At 33.4% G+C, this 25,185-nt stretch overlaps 1 protein-coding gene across 8 annotated transcripts in view; it reads right to left on the reverse strand.

Annotated features, from left to right (window-relative positions):
* Window positions 1–25,185, reverse strand: part of VPS13B (vacuolar protein sorting 13 homolog B) — a 741,189-nt gene that overhangs the window by 320,400 nt on the left and 395,604 nt on the right. For 7 of the 8 annotated variants that reach the window (XM_087447588.1, XM_087447586.1, XM_087447584.1 and 4 more), the window contains 5 exons: window positions 22,280–22,451; window positions 21,635–21,749; window positions 19,186–19,327; window positions 15,760–16,168; window positions 3,980–4,091 (listed from right to left, as the gene is read on the reverse strand). In XM_087447588.1, coding sequence (XP_087303714.1) covers window positions 3,980–4,091; window positions 15,760–16,168; window positions 19,186–19,327; window positions 21,635–21,749; window positions 22,280–22,451 — 950 coding nt within the window. Of the gene's footprint in view, window positions 1–3,979; window positions 4,092–15,759; window positions 16,169–19,185; window positions 19,328–19,873; window positions 19,941–21,634; window positions 21,750–22,279; window positions 22,452–25,185 lie in introns of all 8 variants that reach the window. The other variant, XM_087447587.1, reaches the window with a different exon arrangement.

The following is a 25,185-nucleotide window of genomic DNA, read 5'->3' on the forward strand; positions in this document are numbered from 1 at the left end:
CTTTCATATTTAGGGCTCTGAACCATTTTGAGTTAATTTTTGTGTATGGTGTCAGGTAAGGGTCCAAATCCATGTGGACATTCAGTAGTCTGACAAACATCTGTTGAAAAGACTATTCTTTACCAAAGAATTATCTTGGCTCCTTTATCAAAAACCAATGGATAGTAAACATGATGGTTTATTTCTGAACTCTCAATTCTATTCATTGATCTATATGCCTATCTTCACGCCATTACTCCAACTGTCTTGATTACTACTATTTTGCCATAAGTTTTGAAATCATGAAGTGTGAATCCTCCAACTTTGTTGTTCTTTTCCAAGATAGTTTTGGTTATTCTGGATCCCTTGAACTTCCATATGAATTTTAGGATCAGCTTGTCAATTTCTGCAAAGAAGCTAGGCTAGAATTTTTTTTTTTTTTGAGGAAGATTAGCCCTGAGCTAACATCTGTTGCCAATCCTTCTCTTTTGTGCTGAGGAAGATTAGCCCTGGGCTAACATCCGTGCCCATTTTCCTCTACTTTATATGGGATGCCACCACAGCATGGCTTGATAAACGGTGCATAGGTCCACCCCTGGGATCCGAACCCACGAACCCCAGGCTGCCAAAGCAGAGCAGGTGAACTTAACCGCTATGCCACCGGGTCGGCCCCGAGGCTGGAATTTTGATGGGGATTATGCAGACTCTGTAGATCATTTTTTTTTTTTTTTTTTTTAAGATTTTATTTATTTATTTTTCCCCAAAGCCCCAGTAGATAGTTGTGTGTCACAGCTGCACATCCCTCTAGTTGCTGTATGTGGGACGCGGCCTCAGCATGGCCGGAGAAGCAGCGCGTCGGTGTGCGAGCCTGGGATCCGAACCCAGGTCGCCAGCAGTGGAGCGCGCTCACTTAACCACCAAGCCACGGGGCCGGCCCATCTGTAGATCATTTTGAGAAGTACTAGCATCTAACAATACTAAGTCCTCTGATCTATGTACATGGGATATAATTCCACGTATTTAGATCTTCTTTAATTTATTTCTACAATGTTTTGTAGTTTTCAGAGTGGAAGTTTTGCATTTCTTTTGGCAAATTTATTCATAAGTATTTAATTCTTTTTTTTTTTTCTGGTGAGGAAGATTGGCTCTGAGCTAACATCTGTTGCCAATCTTCCCCTTTTTGCTTGAGGAATATGTCCCTGAGCCTACATCTGTGCCAATCTTCCTCTATTTTTGTATGTGGGATGCCGCCACAGCTTGGCTTGATGAATGGTGTGTAGGTCTGCACCTGGGATCCGAACCCAGGAACTCCGGGCTGCTGAAGCAGAGCACGGGAACTTAACCACTATGCCACCAGGCTGGCCCCTGTGAACTGACTTTTAAATATTGATTTTGAATCCTGCAACCTTGCCAAACTTGTTTATTTGCCCAATAACTTTTCAGCAAATTTCTTAAAATTTTTTATATACAAGATCATGTCATCTGCAAAAAGACAGTTTTATTTCTTCCTACAATCTGCTTGTCTTTTATTTTCTTGCCTAACTCTGCTGGCTAGAACCTCCACTACACAGCTGAATAGAAGTGGTCAAAGCAGATATCCTTGTCTTGCTCCTGATCTTAGCAGGAAAGCACCCAGTCTTTTACCATCAACTAGGTTAGCTGTGGGTTTTTTATAGATGCCATTTATCAGGTCAAAGAAGTTAGAAAAACCAAGAAAGAGGGCCGGCCCCCGTGGCTTAGCGGTTAAGTGCACGCGCTCCGCTGCTGGCGGCCTGGGTTCGGATCCCGGGCGAGCACCGACGCACCGCTTCTCTGGCCATGCTGAGGCCGTGTCCCACATACAGCAACTAGAAGGGTGTGCAACTACGACATACAACTATCTACTGGGGCTTTGGGGGAAAAATAAATAAATAAAATCTTAAAAAAAAAAAAAAAAAAAGAAAAACCAAGAGAGAAAGAAGAAACACAAAGAGCAGATTAAATGAAAGAGAAAGTTAAAATATATGGAAAGGGAGCAGGACAGTGAAATGACTAAATTGTATAATCAGGGGAAGGACTAAATAATAGAAGAATGAATTTAAAAAGAACTTTGAAAGGAATTCATAAGAAATACATTCTGAAAGGCTCTGCCATTAGTTAAGTATACACTTTTGGCAAAACGTAAACATTCTGTGTGCCTTGGTGTTGTCAATTATAAAAAGAAAGTAAGGGCATTTATTTTATAAACATATAGTACTTATTATGTACTTTTTGTGTACATATTTTTATGTATTTTTGTGAGGCACAATGTGAGGCACTGAAGATCTAAAGAGAAAATATATGCTTTTTTTACAATTAATTTACTTTTTGGCATTATGTTTCTATATTCTATAAAACAAATCAAACATTTAAAGTAGTGAAACAGGGAAGGAAATAAAATTGGGAAAGAAGGAAAAAATATAGAAAGAGAATAGAGAAAGAATGAAAGAAGATACATAAAGGGAAGGAAAAATTAGGTATGACGAATATAGGGAAAGTAAATAAGGAGAGAGACTGAGAAAAAAAGTTCGGGAAGGAAGCAATGACAGCAGGAATATGAGAGCCACATCTCCACACACAACTGCTGAAGAGGCAGAAAATGGAAAGGACAGAGGAGGAAAGGAAGTCTCGGTGGTTCACTTTATTGATGGTGATAGGTTCTTTTAATACAAAACATATCTCTTTTACCAAAAATAAAATAGACCCTCTTTGAGGACCACTTACCTCTGAAGTGAAAAGAAAAGATAAATATATCTGAAAGAATTTCCAAATGTTAGAAAATTAAATTATTTTCAACCAGAAAGGATTCCACTGTAATCCTTTCCCTAGATACTGAGGGAATCAAAAGATATGAATTTTGGCTGTATCATTATTTGACTAGAGACAACTATTCTTTTGGATCTTCAGTTTTCTAATCTATAAAATAAGGAAGTTGGATTAGATAATTCCTAAAGCCTCCTTCAGTTCTGACATCTAAGATTTTACATAAGCTAGCAAAATAAAAACTTATTTAAGGATGAATACTATAAGTTACCAAAAAATTAATATAAGAAAGAGAGTATAATATATAATTCAAGGAAAAAAATATTAACTCAAATATCAGAAAATTTGAAAAAATAAAATGCTTAGGTCCACTTAACGGAAAAATAGCTGTCACCCTCTAGGTGGTAAATGCTTTACAAAAATCATAATCTTTTCCTTAGCAGTAACATCTATTAGAGAACAGTAGGAATTTTTTTTTTAAGAGTGAGCCCACAACATCTGAAAAACAGGCCAGCACAAAGAATAGGATACTTGTTCATCTGTATTTCTGTGACTTTTCTCACTTGGTTTATTTGCAACTGTACTTTTATGTCTGACAGCAGTGCCAACTTCAGCATGAATGATATATTATTTTTATCATGTTGATTACATATGTTCACCAGTCTAGTCGTCCATATATGCTTGGTGTGGTTTGCAAATACTTGGTGACAAAATCCAGAGCATGGCATTTTCACAGAAAGTGTTTACTGTGAAATTTTTCCTTAGAAGTTTGCTTTTCTTCACAGCTTTGATCCACATGACATCCACAGTTCTACATTTCAAATAACGGCTTACAGCTAAATTAAGAAAATGCTTCCATTTGATACAACATGACGATAGCAGGATATGGTAGTGCTAGAGAGGACCTCGTTTTCTTATGTGATTAGAGATTTGGTCAAATTTAAAGTCTGCTAAAATTTTCCAAACTGTGCTTCTTCAGTTTTATGGTGACTTGGTACTTACATTCTGTTATTCATCAACACTTCACAGAAATACTTGATTTGTCTGAATGAATTTAAAAACCCACAACTGAAGAAAATCAGAAAAACCTGGTTTTAAATATCAAAAGATCCCGAATGAAAAGTATTTCTACAGGCCACACTAAGCAAGTTTTATTGATCAGTGTACTTCTTTGCAGGATGAAACTGTTGCAAGATTGAACATAAGAAAATAAACTTACTGGTAAATATCTTTCCTGAGGACAGATCTGCCAAGGGGATTGTCAGCCTGGGGAGCCATCGCAACAGAGCCAATCTTCAAAACCAGGGTGTCTTCTTTTGCTGCCTGATTAACTGCAACAAAAGACACAGATTTATGAAGTATACAGTGCATCTGTGTGTAACTTCATGCATAAGGAGAAAACCTTGAGTAATGGGGTAGAGACATAAAGATAAGACTAATAAATGAGGACAAGGAAAAAAATTATGCTTAAAATAAAAATATTTGATGATTTTCTTAACTATTTCCTTTATATCCCATTAAGTAGTTTTCTGTTACACACAATTAAAATGGCAATAAAAAAACTCCACCCCAACATTAAAACATATGATATTAAATATATATAAGTATACTGAAGCAGTATGTTTATCTAATTTCATAATCTTTTACTACTGCATCTTTCTCCCAAGCAATTTTCAGTCCTAAGTTCTTAACATTACATTGTTGTCTATATATGTATTAAAGGATACCACAAAGTCAGTGACAAATTCTCAAAGCCATTTAAATTTACATGATTAATAATAATTAAATCCAACACACACACACACACACACACAGTATAGCACTAAAAGCTGTAACATGTCAGAAAATCTGAAACAAATATAACGGCTGAAATGCTGAAGAAAGAAAAAACCAAGTAGTTGTTTAATATACGAGGACATTTTAAGGCACATATTCTAGGCACTTTTTAATTTTAATAAATTCTATTATGAAATTGCTTGAGAAATAGTAATTTCACACCTGTGTAAAAGTACCACCTCCTAATGCAATCTAAAACTAGGGTAAGTAATCTCAGAAAACAATAGAAGGTAAAAAGTTACCTCAATTCTGATTCTTTTCTTTGTACTAAATAAAACAATATTTTACCATATGTGCTCACCTTATAAAGTTCAATAATTTTTCTATAAATCATCAGCTAATTCAATGTATTTTCTAAGGACTGTTTAGAATGGATAGGGGTTCTTGGTAGCCCCATTAATTTATATTAAATTTTACTCCCTCTTCTCCCACAGATGATTCTACTGTAGTAGCTGTTTAAAATTATTTAAAAATTGTTAACAATACACAACTTCATGTATGTTGAAGAAAACATATACTAAAACTCATAATTTCTCTCAAGGAATTGTCATCTGCCACAAATGGAACAGAAAAGGACTGGCTGCAAGACCTCAGGAATATCCTGAACAGAACAGGCCTACAAAGGCATATAATCCATATTTCCCAAACTGTGGTGCCCAAAGAATGCAAAAGCTAAGAGATTACTTCCAGCTGCTTTAGCAGTACACTCAGTGTGGTCTGACTTACATTAGTCTAAAAAAGAAAATCAGAAAAAGTAAGAAGAAAGATACTCAGTGAGGAAAAGAAGGAACTAGAACAAGATGTACATAAAGGAGTGGCAAAATGGCAGGAAGGTGGGGAGGAAGGACAGCAAAAGGGGGAAAAAAAGAGATGAGCTATCATGATAAATATTAGCATGTGGATGCCACAATAAAGTACGTTTAAATGTCCACAGCAAAAAAGATCAAATAGAAAACTACTTCTTATGCAGCTGCACTATTTTCAAATGACTAGAGGTCTGGCTTGATTATAGGTCCTTATACTACGAACGTTGTTTACATTTCACAGATCTTGCATTTTATGCCAAGCTTATCAAATAGCTCCATGTGGGTAAAACCTCTGATTAAGCAGCAGGCATCAATTAAATCAATAAATAGTAAGCCTGGAGAATAGACCATACCACAAAAGTGCAATTAGTGTACTTGCTAACTGTTCTTCCAGGCTACAGATACTACCCACCATATGCAAGTCTGAAATGTAATAGAAACACTACAGCAAATGAGGTACATATGGAAGAAAAATGACATACTTGGTGTTACATACAAAGCCAGATCCAAAAACAAAATTCTGTTTCTGTTAGAGCCAAAAGTGTTCTCACTAGATTATACTGACTATGAAGTTATAATTTTTAAAAAAAGCACTTAATGCATATCATTTACAAACTAAATTAAAATAATCAATTTTATTATAAAAAGTATTCAGCTATCAAAACATATCTTTGAGATATAATAAAAAAATAATAAAAACATGTATTTATACAAGAAAGTGCCTTGAGTCATTTCTTCAGTTACTTTATGGTTGGAAAAAAACAAGCTTCTCTTTTTTGGTTTATTTCACCTGCATTTAATAGTTAGACCACATGAGGAAATGTTCCCTCTAAGAAGCATTTTCAACATGAAAATGAATGGCTTCCTTCTTTCCTTTAACTGTATTTTTAAAAATTGAGCCTCATGAGGAACTACTCACTCTAGAAGACTCATACTAGATCTAAAAAACAGTCCTCTATTCTGAAATAAATAGCTTAGGATGGAAGTAAAACACCTGTAGATTCAGAATCTTGATAATAATTGCACATAATGCAAACAATATTCAAGTGGAAAACCAGACTTTCAATATCACTTCTTTAAATAAAATATTAGAATGTTAAATATATTTTTATTATCATTATTAACTGAATTTTACACATGAACTATTAAAAACTTCTACATTTAATGTAACATGAAATATAAGTCTGAAAGATTTTAACTTTTCTTGGGGCAAGAGAGAGTGTATTGAAAATGAAAAGGCTATGAACAACTTTGAAATGATAAGCTTGTATAAGTAATCAAAAGCTTAAATGAAGAGCAGAATTTTCATGCAGTTGTCAGATAATGTAAGACTGTTGCTCGTAACTAAGTTTTCTTAAATTCAACACGAAATAAAAATGATTTGGAGACTTCAACTTTCCTTTAAGATTCTCAATAATAACTCAATATAATAAAACATCTCAAGTCTCAAGGGTATTTGAACTTGCCACTGTGCAATGTTCTACTTTTATAAAGCCATACTGTAGAGTCAGCCCTACACAAAGCTATTAACAAAAGGTTTTACTAGTTATAGTCATATTTGCAGTTGGAGACAGAAAGAAAACTCAATAAATGTGTAACCTAATGACTGTTATGTATATTGATGGGAAATATAGCTGCATATAGTTTACCAATCATCTCTGACCTACAGGCAGAAATTTCTTGGAGATATTTTATAATATAGTTTCTTCTGAGAAGTATGATATAGCAACTTTAGCTACGCAATCACACTCATTAAGACATAATTTACAAATGTACTTTCAGTTTAATCTGATAAAAATATCACTCAGGTAAACTTCTTTTTAAAGCCTTCCTGGAGTAAAATGAATACTATGCTCTTGATTCTTAGTAGATCTCCCTGGAGTCACTTAAGTAATCATATTTATTTCTAATGGAATTGCTGCTTTAATTATGTTTTCCTTATTTAGTCATATATTTTAAAATGTATTAAATGGAAACATTCACTCTTCCATATAATATAAACATTTAAAAATCTGTATATACTTTAAAGTGGTGAATTTTATGTTATATGAATTTTACTGCAATGGAAAAAATTTTCATGGGTGAATTATGATCATTTGAATTGAGAGTAGCAATGATGAAAGATAAAGTGTTAAAAAATCTAACATAATACAATGTGCCAAAACCTCTGAAATTTTGGCATGCATTTTTATATTTGTCTTTTATGGATAGGCACATATTCTGGCAATTCATAACATCTATATAAAGTATAGCTATAAGTAAAGATATATACATGTAGATATTAAAAATAGATATCACATAGACTGATACACACAGGCAGAGGACAAAAAAACAAAAATAAAAAGATGTATGCAATACAATGTAGGTAAGACAAAAGGCTTAATACACAGAGAGCTCTTATTAATAAGAAAAAGATAAGCAACTCCTTAAAAAGAGTGCACTTTTCATTAATGAGACTGACAAAAGACCAAAAAGTTTGATAAACTTCTGTTAGGATGAGAATGAGGAATCGGTATAAACTGGTGCAACCATTTAAGAGTGCAATTTGACATCTGTTAATATTTTAAAGGAACATGCCCTTTGATCTAGCAATCCTTTTGCTAGGAGTTTATTCTATACATATATTCACCCACGTCATGAAAAATACCACTAAAAAGGTGCTTATTGCAAAAAGTGTTCATATAAGCAAAGGATTAAAATTAATGAAACGTCCACAGATAAATGTGGAGGACTGTATTTTCCAAAGATGGCTATAACAATATACCCCCATCCCAAATGCTTATATTCAAGGTGACCCGTTTAGGAAGTACTCAGTAATCTGAATTTTGGAATTATACCTTCAAAATCCCACCAAAACTACCACTAAAAAAAGAAAACAGCTTTAAAAAAAAAAGATAGCAGAAGGCGGGAAATATTTTTGCAATTACAATCAATTGAGGATATTCCTAGTTACAGCAGCCAAATGGGAAATTTAAAACAACATCAACAAAACTGCATGATATGTAGTACTAGTTAATGGTTATAACACAAATAAGCCAAAAACAATAAACAAACAAACCAAACACACACATGCACACACACACACACACACACAAAGGAAATAAAGTGGTTTTTTTCTTTCCCTTTCCTCAAATAACCAGATTCTTATTCCTTCTGACATGTACAAAAATCAATGAAGCACAGAATCTGTTTCAATAAACCACTGCTGAGTATAAGAGAGAAATGAAGCTAGAGTTAACCAATGAACTTCTGACCTCTGCCTCATTGCAAAGGTGCTCAGGTGCTCAGAGCACAGGTGCCACACCCTTACTGACAGTGAGCTCCCAGTGCTCTTCTCGTTGAATGAACTATGCCTGCACATTAGTGTTGCTCAGAAAATACCACAAATCCTGCCCTACTCAAAAGGGGTTCCAAGCAGATTTGTGGTTCCTCAAAAACAGAATTCTACACATAGAATTATCATATGACTCAGCAATTCCACTCCTAGGAACATACCCAAAAGAATTGAAAAGAGGCTTGAACAACCACTTGCATGCTAGTGTTCATAGCAGCATTACTCATAATAGCCAACCCAAAGGTGGAAACAACCCAAGTGTCTGACAGATGAATGGATAAACAAAATGTGGTACATCTATACAATGGAATATTATTCAGCTATAAAAAGGAATGAAGTTCTGATACATGCTACAACATGTATGGACCTTGAAAACATGCTAAGTGAAATAAGCCAGACACAATCGGACAAATATTGTACGATTCTACTTATATGAGATATCTAGAAAAGACAGATTCATAAAGACAGAAAGTAGAGATGAGAGGTTACTAAGAACTAGTGGAGGTTATTGCTTAATGGGTACAGAGTTTCTGGTTGGGGTGATGAAAACATTTGGAAATAGATAGTGATGGTGGTTGCACAACATTGTAAATGTAATCTATGCCATTAATATACACTTAAAAATGGTTAAACATAAATATATATATATATATATATTTGTTATATATATTTTACCACAATAAAAAAACGGAGAAAAAAAGACTTTTGATTCAATGATCAAGACATTTTACATTTTACAGGTAAATTCTGCCTTAAAAGGAAACATTTAACACTATAAATAAGGTCCTCCTAGTGATGACCACCTAAGGGCTGTGACACTGAGATGGATGGTAAAAATAAGTTAGTCACACAAGCTTCTCTCACTCACATGGCTAGTCACAATAATTTCATTCAAAGGAGCTCTGCAATGAAAATCTAACTAAAATGAAAGAGCAGCTTTCCCAACACCATTTATCGAAGAGACTTTCCCCATTGTATGTCCTGGGCTCCTTTGTCAAAAATTAGCTGTCCGTAAATGTGTGGGTTTATTTCTGGGTTCTCAATTCTGTTCCATTGATCTGTGTATCTGTTCGTCTGCCAGTACCATGCTGTTTTGACTACTATAGCTTTATAGTAGTATAAATGTGAATTAGGATGTGTGATGCCACCAGCTTTCTTCTTTTTTCTCAGGACTGCTTTGGCTATTTGGGGTCTTTTGTTGGAGATGACGTGGGAAAAAGGGAACCCTCATATACTGCTGGTGGGACTGTACATTGGTGCAGTCACTATGGAAGATAGGATGGAGAGTCCTCAAAAAGTTAAAAATAGAACTACTATAAGATCCTGCTATTCCACTTCTCAGTATTTATCCAACGAACACAAAAACACTAATTTGAAAAGATATATGCACTCCTATGTTCATTACAGCATTATGTACAACAGCCAAGACTTGGAAACAATCTAAGTGCCCACTGAGGGATGAATGGGTACAGAAGATGTAGTATGCATATACAGTGGAATACTACTCAGCCATAAAAAAAGATACAACCTTGCCATTTGTGACAACATAGATGGACCTTGAGGGTACTATGCTAAGCAAAATAAGTCAGAGAAAGCCAAATACTGTATGATTTCACTCATATGTGGAAGAGAAAAAAACAACAACAAACAAACAAACACAAAGATAAAGAGATTAGATTGGTGGTTACCAGAGGGGAAGGGAATGGGGGTAGGGCGAAAGGGGTAAAGGGGCGGGTGGCAACTAGACTTCTGGTGGTGAACATGATACAGTATATACAAAAGTTGAAACATGATGTACACGAGAAATTTATATAATGTTATAAACCAATGTTACCTCAATATTAAATAAATAAATAAAATGTAAAAGCAATTCACTGTAAAAATGTCCCCTCTACTAACAAATACCAGTCAAAGACATTCAGAAGTATTCAGTACGTCAAACAGATAAAATATTTTAAGACAAATGAGCCAATTTTGAACGCAGACCAAATGCCCACATTGAGGAACAGCTATGTCTGATTCAAGAAGATTTACTAGTATAAATACTATTGCACACCTATTTAAAAGTCTTAGCTGACTGGCTCATGTAGGAAAAGCAACATACTGATATTGCCTTATATTGTAGACCCAATTTTAAAACTTAATAAATGGGAGATGAAGCATATACATCTAGTTTATTTTCTTTTTGCTTGTGTTTGTGACCAATATGGATATTTTACGGTGTGAAATTTAAGGTATGAGACCTTAAATTAAAACAGTATAAAGAATATTAAAGGAAAAAGGACTCAACTTAGGGTTATACAATTACTAAAGACCAATTAAGTCATGTAATTTGAGGATCATTTGTAATTCCTGAATACTTCTATATCACTACAAAAGCACAGATATGTTGCTTTACTTTCTGATCTATCTGCATGACCTATTTTTTCATAGAGCATTCTCCCTATATTTTGCTCCACCTCACCCTAACATCTCACCCCCAATATCACTTTTTTTCTTACATTTCAATGAAATTTTCGCCTTACCAATTGTTTACATTCAAATGAAAATAATTAGAAAATTATGGAATGGGGAACATAAAATATATGCTACAAAGAATTTTCAGGAAACTGTAAAAGCTTACTAACGTATCTTATTTTAAATGAAATTACAGGAGCTCACTCTGGTTAGGAAAATGAATGCTTTTATTCAAACCAGAGAGATATTGTGGAAAATAATATCTTTAATTGGTAAAAAACATTTAGAATGTTTTAATATAGATATCATAAGATTTTATTTATCCATATTTTTCTCTAGATATAAAATATCTGTAATTTAATTTTATTGGAAAAAGTTACAGATAACACAATATGATGCTACTTTTAAAATGTAATGTACTACCCTAGATTCTTTTCCCACAGTAATAGACTTTCCGTAATAACAAAGCCAAACTACTTCTGTTTCTGTAGTGTTTTCCTCCTATTCTCAGTTGGAAAATCCAAAAGATGGTTTGAAAATCTCGGTGACCTTATATATTTGTTGCTCTTCTCATACAGTTATGAGAAAATTTTATTGTGACTCTCAAACCGGTTCTCAGAGAACTATATTGTGTAAAAACATGGGTTTATTTTTTTAACCTACGTAATTTTAATACAAATTATATTATCCAAACATTAATTAGATATTTAGATAATGAAGGATAATAAGGAGAACGCATAAAGGTCATTGCCTCTGCAATGAATATGCAACCTCTTTTCTGGTTAGTGGTTTCTCTCTCACGTCACTTGTAATTGCTCAATAAAGACTAACTCTTTATTCTTTACAATTCATGTGTTTCTACAAACTATCTGAACAGATGAAAACAACTATATAGTTCTGTCAGAATATAGCATATGCAGAGAAACTAATTTCACATCTCAAAGTAATCAATTTTACGACAATCTTTAGTAAAAATTAGGATGAAAGAATAGGAACTGGTCTGTATTAATAATTCATAAGTATAATACACTGAATTTATCTCCAGATATATTGGTAACTAAGGACTGCAAAACTCTAAAAAAATTTATTTATAGAAATGTTAAAAAAGAGAACCATTCCTTTGAATAAACTTTAATTATTGATAATATTAAAGCAGAATACCTTCCCTAATTAAGATCATCTGTCTATGGGAGACAGAACAAGGGACAGACTAGACTCTGAGAAGAAAGAGAATGGAACCAGGTGCTTTTCTTTCATTATTTACCACCATCGACCATTCAAGGTCTTCCTGCTCCACGTCATAACTAAGAGAAAAAAAAAGTTTTGCTGTTTTCATATGGCAGAGAGCATGATCTATCCCTCAAATATCTATTCTTTCTTCTTTCTCAATCACCAGTAAGGAGATCGAAACAGTAATCAAAAACCTCCCCAAAAATAAAAGTCCAGGACCAGACGGCTTCCCTGGTGAATTCTACCAAACATTCAAAGAAGACTTAATACCTATCCTTCTCAAACTCTTCCAAAAAATTGAGGAGGGGGGGAAGCTCCCTAACTCATTCTACGAAGCTGACATTACCCTGATACCAAAACCAGACAAGGACAACACAAAAAAAGAAAATTACAGGCCAATATCACTGATGAACATCGATGCGAAAATCCTCAACAAAATACTAGCAAATCGCATACAACAATACGTTAAAAAGATTATACACCATGATCAAGTGGGATTTATTCCAGGTATGCAGGGATGGTTTAACATTCGCAAATCAATCAACGTAATACACCACATTAATAAAATGAAGAACAAAAATCACATGATCATCTCAATAGATGCAGAGAAAGCATTTGACAAGATCCAGCATCCATTTATGATAAAAACTCTGAATAAAATGGGGATAGAAGGAAAGTATCTCAACATAATAAAGACCATATATGAGAAACCCACAGCTAATATCATCCTCAATGGTGAAAAACTGAAAGCTATCCCTCTAAGATCAGGAAGCAGACAAGGATGCCCACTGTCACCACTCCTATTTAACATAGTATTGAAGTCCTAGCCAGAGCAATCAGGCAAGAGAAAGAAATAAAAGGGATCCAAATTGGAAAGGAAGAAGTGAAACTGTCACTATTTGCAGATGACATGATTTTATATATAGAAAACCCTAAAGAATCCACCAGAAAACTTTTAGAAGTAATAAACGAATATGGTAAAGTTGCAGGATACAAAATCAACATACAAAAATCAGTTGCATTTCTGTACACTAACAACGAAGTAGCAGAAAGAGAAATTAAGAATACCATCCCATTTACAATTGCAACAAAAAGAATTAAATACCTAGGAATAAACTTAACCAAAGAGGTGAAAGATCTGTACACCAAAAACTATAAAACATTTCTGAAAGAAATTGAAGACGACACAAAGAAATGGAAAGATATTCCGTGCTCTTGGATTGGAAGAATTAACATAGTTAAGATGTCCATACTTCCTAAAGCCATCTATAGATTCAATGCAATCCCTATCAAAGTTCCAACAACATTTTTCACAGAAATAGAACAAAGAATTCTAAAATTTATATGGAACAACAAAAGACCCCGAATAGCTAAAGGAATCCTGAGAAAAAAGAACAAAGCTGGAGGTATCACACTCCCTGATTTCAAAATGTACTACAAAGCTATAGTAACCAAAACAGCATGGTACTGGCACAAAAACAGACACACAGATCAATGGAATAGAATCGAAAGCCCAGAAATAAACCCACACATCTATGGACAGCTAATCTTTGACAAAGGAGCCAAGAACATACAATGGGGAAAAGAAAGTCTCTTCAACAAATGGTGTTGGGAAAACTGGATAGCCACATGCAAAAAAATGAAAGTAGATCCTTACCTGACACCACACACAAAAATTAACTCCAAATGGATTAAAGACTTGAATGTAAGACCTGAAACTGTGAAAGTTCTAGAAGAAAACATAGGCAGTACGCTCTTCGACATCGGTCTTAGCAACATCTTTTCAAACACCACATCTGACCGGGCAAGAGAAACAATAGAAAAAATAAACAAATGGGACTACAGCAACCTACAAACCCTCTGCACAGCAAAGGAAACCATCAACAAAACGAAAAGACAACCTAACAATTGGGAGAAGATATTTGCAAACCATACATCTGATAAGGGCTTAATCTCCAAAATATATAAAGAACTCATGCATCTCAACAACAAAAACTACCAACCCAATTAAAAAATGGGCAAAAGACCTGAACAGACATTTCTCCAAAGAAGATATACAGATGGCCAACAGACACATGAAAAAGATGTTCAAAATCACTAACTATCAGGAAATGCAAATCAAAACTACAATGAGATATCACCTCACGCCCGTCAGAATGGCGATAATTAACAAGAGAGGAAACAACATGTGTTGGAGAGGATGTGGAGAGAAGGTGACTCTCATACACTGCTGGTGGGAGTGCAAACTGGTGCAGGCACTATGGGAAACAGGATGCAGATTCCTCAAAAATCAAGGATAGAACTACCATATGATCCAGCTATTCCACTGTTGGGTATTTATCCAAAGAACTTGAAAACACCAATTTGCAGAGGTACATGCACCCCTGTGTTCATTGCAGCCTTATTCACGATAGCCAAGACTTGGAAGCAACCTAAGTGCCCATCAAGGGACGAATGGATAAAGAAGCTGTGGTATATATACACAATGGAATACTACTCAGCCATAAGAAACGACTTAAATCCAGCCATTTGTGACAACATGGATGGACATTGAGGGTATAATGCAAAGTGAAATAAGTCAGAGGGAGAAGGTCAAATACCGTATGATTTCCTTCATTAAGTAGTAGATAATAACAACAATAAACAAATACATAGGGACAGAGATTGGATTGGTGGTTACCAGAGGGGAAGGGGAGGGAGGAGGGTGAAAGGGATAATTCGGTACATGTGTGTGGTGATGGGTTGTAATTAGTATTTTGGTGGTGAACATGATGTAGTCCATGCAGAAATAGAAGTACAATGATGTACACCTGAAATTTTTACAATGTTATAAACCAATGTTACTGCAATAAACAAAAAATTAAAAAAAAATAAAAAAAATAAAAAAAAATAAAAAAATAAAAAACAAAACAAACAAAAAAAAAAATAAAATAAAACTAGAATAATTTCAGAGGACACTGAGAAGCCTAGAAGAAGCCACAGGAGGCTTGATGTGTTGGCTAATTTTTTAGACTAATTTTTAATTACCTTAGGTATACAGAACCCAACATTTGAGCTTAATAAAACAAATGACAGAAAGAATAAGCTTTACTAGCAAAAACCCTGAAGACAAAAATCTCATATTTATTACTCTAGTAACTAATAGAGTTAGAAACATACCCAGTATTCTGATATATCTCCTAAAGATTTAGTTGTAGAATGACTACAACATATTTACTCTTCCAAACTGCAAACTACAACCAGCTACCATAGTAAAAAATAAATAGGAAACTAAGTACGGTCTCTAGAAGAAAGTTATTTAAAATCAGACCAAAAAAAAAATTCTATAGACAATACCTTCAATACTTGGCTGCATTTCTTCTGTTTTTGGAACAAAAATTCTGATTACACTTGTGTTGATATAAATCAAGGGTAAATTGCGTGAAGTCAGTGTATGGGTCCTCATGGGCTGACCAGGAGATTTTCTTTTCTCTTTTTGGGTCCTTGGTAGTTTTGCTTGAAATATACTTGCAATGGCATTAAGTAAAGGAAAACAAAGGACAACGTCAAAAGCTTGTGCTGAAAGAAGAATTTCATGAAGAAAATGAGGGGAACCATCCGTGAAACCTTCAGATAACTTATGAAAACTTCTGCGCTCATTTCTTGATATTAACTTGTGGCGGACATTTTTTGTTACAGCTTTTGTGTATGTCAAAGAGAGAAATCCATGCTGCTGATGAGAGCCATCTAGAAGTTTTGCAGTTGTCTGTTCCAGAAAAAGGAAATCACAATACACATTTCATTAAAAAGAGAAAAAAAAACTATTTGAAAGCAGAAAGTTGGTATTATAATCTTTTATTATGTCTACACCTCTTAATGACTACATTACTGATCAATTCTGCAGATGGGGCAAAAGCTTCTAAGACTGTTAGAATGACTAAACTGAAAGTTAGGAATACTGAGTTCTAGTTCTAGATCCTGAAAGAGGTAATTAACTTCCTTGTACCTGTTTCTATGATTTCTACATTTGCTGTAACATTCAGAATTTGGAACAGATCATCTATAGATTTTATCTTCATTTTCGATAATTTCTCTTTAAGAGTATCAATATGCTGTCATAATATGGGTCACAGAAAGGTTGTTTAAGCAGGTGAAATTGAAATAACCATGTTATGCATTTTCATTTGTGACGCCCATAAAAATAGCCTCACTGATACCATGCTTTGATAACCGAACTAACCATTTAATGCATGTTTACTGGCAATGGTAACATGATACAAAAATAAAACATTTGTTTTTCAGAACTTGCCTATTTTCAGTGGCTATTGTAACTATCAAGTCTTCTACAACTCATATTTCTTGGGTTTAATACTATATTAATACACATACAACATTTAATTAAGACTAAAAAACTATATCACTGTAACTTCAATATTTCTGACAAAACTTGTCGAATTAACTCTCATATCCAAATTGTACACTAGCAACAAATTATAGACATAAACAGTATACTTTTAAGAGTAAAATAAAATGCATACTTTGCATTGCTCAACATATGAAAAGGACAGCTCTTGAAAAAAGTTTTCCTGAACCGATTAACGTACATAAAATCCTATTTTGCAAATTACTCAACATAAATTTAGAGTTAAGTTGTTATACTCCACATTCTCAACTCCTCCTCCCAAGGCCTGATAAAGTTTTTTAGTTATTAGGGTCCAAAGAATGATATTAAGAAAGGAAGTGAACTGTGGAAGAAAAAAAAGAAGGAAACATATTCACATAAACAGGAAAAAAGTGAGAAGTAGCAAAGCAGCAGTGTCTGAGCCTGTGCTAACCGACTAGTAAACCTCTTCTGCTTCCATTTTCCTCCTATGTTGTTGCCTATTGCCCAATGACATGGTGAGAGCAAAAAAGTATGTGATTCAGCTATCACTGTTAATTTTGTTTTTAACCTGAACTTTACAATGAAGAAAGATGAGATAAAATTTACCTTCATACATGTTCTTTTTCTAAAAGTTAATTTTCTGAACATTAAAAAAAACTTGGAAAGCAGGTAGTAAATGGATGTGCACTATAATCATTTTTCGTATAATTGTCCTGCCTTCAGAGCATTTTTTACTGTTTCCAACTTTCTCACTGCCTCTCATCTGATTTCTCTTTCCTTTTGCCTTCTACCCTTAAAACAAAAGGAAACACGGTAAAGCAAGAAAAAGTGCTACCAGTCTTACCACTGTGTTGCTGGACAGCAGACAGCAGTGGATGGAGAAGGGTGTCTGTGTTCTGGCCCCAGTGGAAGAGGCCACAGCAACACCATCTGTTTCTAGGTGTCCAAACTGGACTTTGGAGAGGGGAGTAGAATCAACCACTCATCTAAATAACCCAACTCAAATCTTCAATAATGGCAACATTTGAATCCTGGAAACAGTATAAAAGGCATTTCAATGTATAAATGTTTTGATTTGGAAAAAACATTTTTAAACATATTGAATCCTGGTACTCTTGAAAGGTAAACTTCTATGAGAGAAAGTTTGTTGAACTGCTGCATTCCTCATTCCCTTAATATAAGGGAAAAAACTGAAAGAATGAATGAATACTAGCTGGAGGTGGGATAATATAAATACTACTTTTCATATAGTAATAATCAATATTTTATACTATTTAAAATGAAGAGTTAGAAAAATGCTGATAAAGAAATGTTAATAAAATCAAAAAATTTAGAAAAATTGCTGAAGAAAAATTTTAAAAGGCAATAATAATTTTGGGGTTTTTCAGGAATATATGTTAAAATTAAGAAAGTTTCTCATGGACACTAATGAACATTCAAAGAGAAGAAAATAAATCTAAACAGAACTACTGACATAAAAGCCACATTTAGAGACTTTTTTTTCCAGATGAGGCTAGAAAAAAATGCAGAAATCAAATTAGAAACTAGCATTTGCTATGCAAACACCATAATAAAATTAAATCTAGGAATGCAATTATTTAAAATAATTGGTTAATTTTTATAATGCTGGAGATATGTCAAATTCCTTTTGAGCTACAAAAAAGGGGAAAGAAATAGATAAATAGTTCATGCATGCTGAGAAAATATCTAATAATGTTTGCAACAATTTAACAAATTCTGAAGAGAATCACTATTACTGTTGTGACAATCTGCTCTTGATATTTTAAAATTACATGCATTTTTATTGATTTTAAGAATGTCACTTAAAAGAATTAGCTTAATAACATGTTCAGATATATTGTATACCATTAGAAAAAACAAAGCTCTAAACTTCTAAAAGCCATTGGTGTACAGTCTAGTGCTCATCTTCTATCCAGTCAATGACAGACATATAGCCTTGTCCAGATTCAAGAGGGCATTAAATAAGATACTTTGAATTAGTTGTTAGAAGGAAACGGAATAGGAAAAAAAAAGGCAATCTAAGTAAGAATCATAAAAAGAATGACAAAAGCAGTATGGTCAACTCTTAATCATTCAATATGTGCACAATTTTAAAAACATTATATTTAATGCCCTACTTTGATTTTCTTATGCTGATAGTAAAATTAGTTTGTATTCACAAAACCAGAGTGACAAATAGCATATGCAAGTAACCCAGAAACAAATTAGATTCTAGTGGAAAACCAGTCTATGATTTAAAAATTCATTATAGTTCATTTACTAAGTAAATGATACAGAGGAAGATAAAAATCAAGAGTTGATTCTATGGATAGTTCAGTTGCTTCTCTGGGTTCTTGTTAACGGGAGTTCTGTAGCATAATTTAAAAATGATTTCTTACAGAAGGAAAGAAGCCAGAGCAATTACTGAAAGGGTCCTGCTTGCTGATGGGTCGAACCAACAAGGTGCGTCTGTTCAGCTTGTCAGTACACGAAAGGAAGACACCTCCACATTGCCCCAGAGACCAACACTCTTCCCCAAGGCTTGAGGTGATGGACAGGAGCAAAGAAGGTGAAAAGACAAAAAGCAATAAAAGCAATAAGCAAAAAGTCTAGATAGTTTTAATTCTGCTCAAGTTTGCATAGATTTGGGTTTGAGCCACTGCAGGTATGGCCTCTGTCTGGAGCATCTTCTGCAAAAGCATTGTTAATGGAAATAAACAAAAAATAATTGCTTTTAGTGTAAAATGACTACACTAGTTCATGATAAAGGACAACCCACATGAACTCACTTATGAATGGAAAAACTTCTAAGAAGTCAACATAATACATTAATGATAAAATATATTAATAAAAGCAATCCTACCTTTGTGTTTTTGAAAAGTTTATTTAATTGCTACATAGGAAAATGGTTACAAAACACAAGCAGCTTAAAGAAACAGTTTTATTTTATTATGTAATTTTGGAAGAATAGGTCAAAAAGAATTTATTCTGAGCTCTAATTCTTGCAACCATTAGTCCTATTGCATGAAAGAACAAATATAAACAGTTTATATTTTCAAAATATCATAATTACTAAATGAATCTCACCACAGGTTTTTCTTTGCACTGTAGAAATACTCCTTCAAAATGTCCTGACTGCCAACCTTCCCCTTGCCTGGAAAACATAAGTTCACCTTATCTGTTCTCTTCAATTTTTCTGATTTCAAAAATTGAGCATATAAAACTATTTCAAATAGTTATGATGTAAACAACACTACACTCAACTAAAACATGTATTTGACAATGCATCAATGGAACAATTTACATTAGCACCAAACCCTGGTAGCTCTGCATGGAAGCGTCTGTCTTAAAGGTAAACTGTATAGTATACTTATTTGTTTATTTCTATCTCACCCATGAGACTATGAGGTCCACAAGGGCATGATTTATGTCTATTTTTTTATAAACTCTATATTCCCAGGGCATAACCATAGTGCTTGGCACATAAAACACAATAAATACTTCAATTAAATGAATGAATAAATAAATTATCTAACATTTAAAGCTTACATAAATTTAACAGTCAAGTCACCGAAGATCTAGAACACAGATTATAATATATTCACATCATCAAGAAATTATTTCAGCTACAATATTCATGTATCACTTGCAAGGATCATTTTGATATAGACACCATTCAAAATGAACTAAAAAGCTAAACATTCCATTATCAAAAATCAATTAATGATTCACTGTTAATACAACAAAAGCAATTATCATATGCTTAGTAAGATAATACTATTATAACAGGTCTTAACATATATCCAGCAAAATATTCTGAACTTCACATTTATGACAATTTTTCAGCTGTGAGAGATTGACAGTTATTGACATAAGCAATATGACATATGTGATAAAGGATAAAAATTCAAATGTTTTTAATGTAGAATTAGAAGGCCGTTAAATAAAAAAGACGCTTTTTAGGGTATATAATGCATCAATAAAGGTACAGAAACATATGTGCTTCTGTAGGTACTCTCTAAGCAATTGTTGAATGAATAAATATTATGAATCCAGAAAAAAGTGAACTTCAAGGCTGTTTCTCTGTCAAAATAGTATGAAATTGAAAATATGATGCCGTTTAAAAAACAATCTTTAAAAAGTATGGGTGAGTTTTATGGTATGTAAATTATAATTAAAAAAAAAAACTCTAAGGTAGTATTATAAAGCAAAAAACCCAAAAAGCATTTGTATTTTTATAAGGGAAAAATTAATGACAAAAGTGCTATATAGCTTGGTAAAAATATCTAAAACTTTACTTTTTTACTACCGTTATTTTTATAAACATATCATATTCGCTTACCATACTTTTGACAGAAATTTATTAGGGTAGAAAAGATACAGTTCTAGGAACATTCACCACATGTATATTAATCATCTGAGATAAGAAAAGTCTCCAAAGTGCAAAGGAACATGAGTTGTTGCTCTATTCTTATACTATACTGGTATAGGGAGTGGATGGCGAGTATACAACAAAAACCAAAGCCATCAACTGTGTCACAGGCATCTTAGCCATTATACAACATTTGTAACAAATTGTGTGAGATGATTAGTAAAAGCAGCTTATATCATTTAATATGGCAATATGGATATTTATGAAGAGAATTGCCATCTCATAAAACAAAACATTATATTCCATGTATAAATGTATACCAAGTAAAATTAACCAATTTATCTGTTAAGAGCCCTCTGTGGGAATAAGTTCAGTATTTTTAAAAAATAATTAATCAAGTTAAAATATAAAAATTCTTATAAAGACTTTGTTCAAGGAAAATATAGCTTTTCCCATACTCATTACTCATTATTTACCTGCTTCTATAGTGATCAATATTAAAACTTTCTATTTTACATTTCACTTTGGTATATACATCCTGGACATCTATGGATGCACTGAGATCTTCCAGTTCACTGACCATACAAAGCTCTGCAATAAGAAGCAAATGTTAATATCAATATAGCCCCCACAATCAATATTAAAACTTTCTATCTTACATTTCATGTTGGCATATATATCCCTGACATCTACAAAGGGACTGAGACTTTCTGTTCATTAACCATGTAAGATTCTACAATAATAAGCAAAATTGATATCAATATGGGCCTCACAATTAAGACAGGATACCTATTTCAAGACGGGGGAAATCCTAGTTAACGTCTGAAATGCTATATCTGATATTAGTCAAGATCTCTGCAATCCTTTTAGTGACGATATAATGCATCAATACGTCCAATGAAGAAATTACCTCATAGTTTTGGAATGAATTTTAATACAAACAAGACAAATAGGTATTACATTCAACATGCTGGTATTGCTAATAGAAATCACTTGAATTAGATCTAATGGTATTTATTTAATTTAAATGAGAATCATAAATAAAACTAAGTCTACTATTTCTTCTAAAAATAGTGTTTAATATTTTTATCTTTCAGTAGAGAAGAAAAGTAATCCTGTACCTGTGCATTTATTTTCAGGATCTGGAGCAAAGAGCTTTATACTAATTTTGGGGAGTACCCACTGCATCCACAGACTAACACGTCCACTGGATCCACCAATGTTACTTGTAGTTTGTTCCAAGGTAACAGAATCTGAGAATGGTGAATCATCACCTGCTTGTACAGAATCTCCCTGGGTTGAGAAAAAAACAACAATACAACACTTTGTAACTTAAAGAAAAATAACTGAAAAAAATGATAATTTTAAATCTGCAATTATTACTTATAACTTTTCTATATCATATATGCTAATGCTAATCACATAAATGTTTACGCTAACACATAATGCTAATAATATAAACATATACTAATCAAATGGTTTTTATGGTTACAATGTACATGCCATTCCAATTTCCTCTACAAGTGCATAAGATCCATAAGATCCAGAACAAGTTAGTGTCATACCAATGAATATTTCCTTCTAGAGTAGGGTCTGCAAACTATAGTCAAGGGCCAAATCTGGCTCTATTTTTGGAAATAAAGTTTTACTAGTTCACAACCACAACCATTCCTTTGCTTAAGGCTGCTATTTGGCAGGGGTGAATAGTGGCTATAGAGATGGTATGGTCTACAAAGCCTAAAATATATACTACCTAGCCATTTACAGAAAAAGTTTGTCTACTCCTGCTATAGAGTATTCACGTATGAATCTACAATAACCATAGAAAAATGATTAGCATAATTAGCATGGTTTAAGAAACAGCAAAACATTCATCATGCCTCACGTATTTTAATATAAAGAGACATTAAAAAGTGAATAGATTTGACAACAGATTTTTTATTTATGTGGTTAAAGGTCTCTTAATTAGAAGTATAGAGCTTGAGCCTATACAATTCAACAAATACAAACTGAATTCTGGATATGTATAAGGTCCCAAATTTGGTACCAACAAACTTTCTATAAAAGGTTTGTTGGGTTGTTTTTTATCTTCTCAGCAGCTTTTAGAGGCCTGGGGAAAAATTAAACCTGGTTTGGAGTTGGATAGTTTCAGTCTCAAAGGCAAGAAGGGATGGTGCCAGAGATAGTGATCACTCACTCATGTATTCTGTACTTTTAGGATTAGCTACTAAGTATTTGGGATTTTAAAATCCCAAACTTTGCTGTTCATTTAAAACTTTCAAAAAAAACTCAGGAGCCTAAACTCAATCTCTGAGAACTGATCAAATACTCTATAGCAGGCTAATTTGCTTAAAAGATGTGTATATATATTTAAACATAAGTTATATGTACTTAAGCTTTACTCTGATGGGCAGTATGATGTACTAGGTTAAGGACTTCAGACACTAGCCATGTGATGTAAGATCTCAGAATTTGTTTCTTCCTCTAAAACGGTTATCATAATGATATTTATCTCTTAGAGTTATTGTTAAGATTAAATAAGAATATGAATGCAAACTGGTTACACATAATAATTCATAAATAGTAGGTATAATTATCACCATCAAGGTGAACCACTACTTAGAAATTGTACCCTCACATTCTTAAAGAATTTGGTATCCTATATATAACCTTTTCCTTTTCTCATTTTATCATCTTTCTAACTTCAACACATTTTCCTTTGCCATATATTCTCAACTTCTAACTCTTTCTGTGCTAAGGAGTCATGACTAGTAGTCAACAGTCAGAACAAACATCCCTTAACATTTAATAGAAGACAATATAACAGGGTCACTATACTGCTTTCTATGGATAGTTTCTCAGAGCAGAAGCCACTAATCTCTTAGACAAGCCATTAGCTTGGCACCCAAAAAGCAAGAAGATAAGTAAAACCTTGTACAAAACAAAACCAAAGCCCTGCTCTCATTACCACAGACACGCCATTTAGGCTGAACATACTTGAATATAGGTATAGTCAGTTCCTATATTAAGATTTTACATTGACCTCAGTTTTACATCTTTCCATCAGAAGAAAATTTAATTTCCTTGAATCCTCAGAAGGAAAACAAACAGAGAAGATTTTCACAAAACAACAGGCAAGTGTTTACTGTTGAAATACTTAGGTACTAAGCAAAGCAAAGCAATAGCATCCTGCGATTTAACTGTGACAGAAAATTATAGACTTAAACCTGAAGATAGTATAGTCATTCCTTGTTCCAATTACACCAAGCAAAGCAAACAGCTCACTGCTTGTGAAGTTTTCACATAAATGCTTCTCCAAAATAAGTGGTCCTAAATCTGCTATAACTGAAATTCCTAGAATTTGAGAAGCTATAAAAAAAATTCAGGTTTTTGGTTAGCTGTCTAAAGTAACACAACATCTAATGAAAAGCACAAACTAAACCCAGAAAAGCATGCATTTTATAAAGTAAAATTCAATAGAAGACAACATAATGTAGTCAGTATGCCTTTCTTTATGAATAGGTTCTTAGGGCGAAGCATTCATAAATTAAATTTTCCCTCCAACAGTGAGAAGAACATCATAATCCTAAGAATGGAAACTGCAGAGAAAACAGCATCTCAAATCAATGAGACTTCGATTTTAACACTATTAGGTATATTCAGTAGGTATGCTAAGAAAACTGTGGCTTCAAATTTAGTCTTAATTAAGTAAGCACTCTTGAGAAAAAGGTTTGCTCTCCTTCCTCGTGCAGTTTCAATTTTTTTTTTAGATTTATAACATTTGATGTGGTATTGTTAAATATGTTTGTACATTAATTTTCTGCTCTATTTCCAGATCTATAGCAAAAATCAAGCCAGAATTGGAGATGCTGAACTATTTTCCCATACCTCTTTATGCCAAGTTCTAAAATACACAATTCAATTCTTTCACCATTTTGTTGCAAATTGACCAAAATACTGAGTTTATTTTCCTAGCTGAATTTATCTTTGTTCCTCTGGAAGAGCAAACACTTCACCCCTTCATCCT

Source organism: Ceratotherium simum, chromosome 23 (assembly GCF_057802395.1).
Source record: "Ceratotherium simum simum isolate JZ-2026a chromosome 23, ASM5780239v1, whole genome shotgun sequence".
Taxonomy (NCBI): domain Eukaryota; kingdom Metazoa; phylum Chordata; class Mammalia; order Perissodactyla; family Rhinocerotidae; genus Ceratotherium; species Ceratotherium simum.